This window comes from Lactuca serriola, chromosome 9 (assembly GCF_051521515.1).
Source record: "Lactuca serriola cultivar US96UC23 chromosome 9, Lser_US96UC23_V15, whole genome shotgun sequence".
Taxonomy (NCBI): Eukaryota; Viridiplantae; Streptophyta; class Magnoliopsida; order Asterales; family Asteraceae; genus Lactuca; species Lactuca serriola.
This window is the reverse complement of record NC_136416.1, coordinates 55121797-55124518: the sequence shown is the minus strand read 5'-3', so window position 1 is coordinate 55124518 and position 2722 is coordinate 55121797. Positions and strand designations below refer to the sequence as shown.

Sequence of the window (2722 nt, the reverse complement as noted above, 5' to 3'; positions counted from 1 at the left end):
TATTCATATATAAATATAACGTGGTAATTTAGTTTATGCATTTCATCAAACAGTTGGAGTACATACAATTTAACTTTTTTTAAAATGTTAAAAACATGATACTTTGACTATTTAAATCTTACAAAATAGTAGATTGATAGAGAATTATATGAAATTTTTCAAAAAAAAAAAACGATTTGATCTTTTTCTAACCTCAATTTTGAAGTTTTATTTGATAATCGATGTTGAATGAATGATATGAAGTGGATTTTTTGTTGATTATCGATGATGTTGATCTAATGACGCTGGGAGTATAATTAATCGTAGATGTTGAAGATTTGATCGTATTCAAGCATAATTGAAGGTTGGATTAAAAGAACCAAAAATGAATTTTTGTTGTTAACTGTTGAATCGTGTTGATAAACATATTATTGACGCAGATCGATGATTGATTAGCACTGGATGATGTTGATGATGATTTAATTGAAGAAATCTGGATGATTGTTGAAGGTTAGAGAAGAAATTTGGATGATGAATGATGAATGAGTTTGAACTGTAATCTAATTCTCTACAGATACGACTTTGAGATTGAAGGTTGTTATCATATTTACAAGTTTGCCACCGTGTCTTTTTATGCTTAGATTAAATGAGTGGCTGAGAATGATTCCCTCATTCTCAACCTTTTTTTATTTTCTCAATTGAACCCATATATATATATATATATATATATATATATATATATATATATATATATATATATATATATATATATATATATATATATATATATATATATATATATATATATATATATATATATATATATATATATATATATATATATATATATATATATATATATATATATAACCTTCAACGACTCTTGTTTTTGTATGAAGCATTATTAAAATATCAAAAGATTTTAGCTCACCTGATTTACTAGCACCTTCATGCACGACCCTCTAATCCTACCTTCTCCTTTCACCTTACATATATACCCGACCTTTGTGCTATCTTCTTCATCACTTCCGGACACCATTGATAAACCTCTTTGCTTTCAACAATGGCAGCCAAGAGCACCACCTTCTTTTCATTTTTATTTAGTCTCATTTTATTGGGAGTAGCCAATCTTAATGTAATCCTTGCACTGAGTTCTAATTACTACGATCAAACATGCCCCAATGTTGAATCAACGATCACAAGCGTTGTGAAGAAAGCCATGTTAAATGATCGAACAGTTCCTGCTGCACTTCTTAGAATGCATTTTCATGACTGCTTCATCAGGGTGATTACTCTTCTCTCACTTAACCTCTCCATAGAATGCTTTTTTCATGTCATATATAGAAGAAGGATCTTTACTGTCGTTTTCTTAATTCGTTTGTTTATTGATAACAAAATCTTTAATTAATTTTTGAAGGGGTGTGATGGTTCGGTGCTATTGAATTCAACCGGAAAGAATAAAGCAGAGAAAGACGGGCCTCCAAACATATCTTTGCATGCATTTTATGTAATTGATAATGCCAAAAAAGCAATAGAGGCTCTGTGTCCAAAAACTGTCTCTTGTGCTGATATCTTAGCCTTAGCAGCAAGGGATGCAGTCACTCTCGTACGTAATCTTCTTTTTAACAAAATTACATGTTACAAATTTAATATGCTTCGATGTTAACACTTAAGATGCGGGTTTTGGAATGTAGTCAGGAGGGCCCACATGGGATGTGCCAAAAGGAAGAAAAGATGGAAGAGTTTCAAAGTCAACCGAAACACGACAATTACCAGCTCCAACATTCAACATTTCCCAGTTGCAACAAAATTTCGCTCAAAGAGGTCTTTCCATGGATGATTTAGTTGCACTCTCAGGTAACTAACCAACATTTTGATATAAAAATGTCTATAAACCGAAAAAGTGTTGAATTTAAAGATTCTAATTAATTAAAGGATGTTATAATGTACAGGAGGGCATACACTCGGGTTTGCTCATTGTTCATCCTTCCAAAACAGAATACACAACTTTGCTTCAAAACAAAGTGTCGACCCAACATTGCAATCGTCTTTTGCAGCTAGTTTAAAGAGTGTTTGCCCAGCTCAAAACACTCCAAAAAACGCGGGTGCAAATCTTGATTCAACACCTACTACTTTTGACAACAGATATTATAAGTTACTTCTACAAGGAAAGAGTATTTTCTCCTCTGATCAATCCTTGGTCACTACTGCAAATACCAAAACATTGGTGTCAAAGTTTGCTAACTCAAAACAAGAATTTGAGAAAGCATTTGTGAAGTCCATGATCAAGATGAGCAGCATCAGTGGTGGCCAAGAGGTTAGGCTTGATTGTAGAGTGGTAAACTGAATTAACCAGATTGGTCGGAAAAGAGAAGATGATTGATTGGTTCTAATATGAGTTATTGTTTGGATTTTCGATTGATTTTTATTTTATTGGAGTTTGAAGGATTATTTGTTTTGAAGTGTAAAAATGTATTTGTATTACGTTTTGCATAATAATGGTTATTGTTTAATGAATCTTCGATATCTTTTTCATTTCTCTTTGGTATTATATTAACTTGAACTGGAACAAATATTAACAATATCTGATGTGAAATAAGATGAAATCAAACTTCATTGCATAATTTAATTTGTGGTTTATTCTTGAGTTAGCCTTAAAAATCATTCCAACCTCTCCATCTTCATCTTCATCTGAAAACCATCCTAAGCAAAACATCCAGATTTCATCTTTTTCTAACAGGTA

General features: G+C 31.5%; 1 protein-coding gene across 1 annotated transcript; it reads left to right on the top strand.

Annotated features, from left to right (window-relative positions):
* Positions 1–994: 994 nt before the first annotated feature.
* LOC145075222 (peroxidase 64-like) lies at positions 995–2496 on the top strand. The gene is made up of 4 exons (XM_079021524.1): positions 995–1264; positions 1397–1585; positions 1674–1836; positions 1932–2496. The coding sequence occupies exons 1-4, from the start codon at positions 1043–1045 to the stop codon at positions 2324–2326; spliced, it is 969 nt and encodes a 322-aa protein (XP_078877650.1). The 5' UTR covers positions 995–1042; the 3' UTR covers positions 2327–2496.
* The last annotated feature ends 226 nt before the right edge of the window (positions 2497–2722 follow it).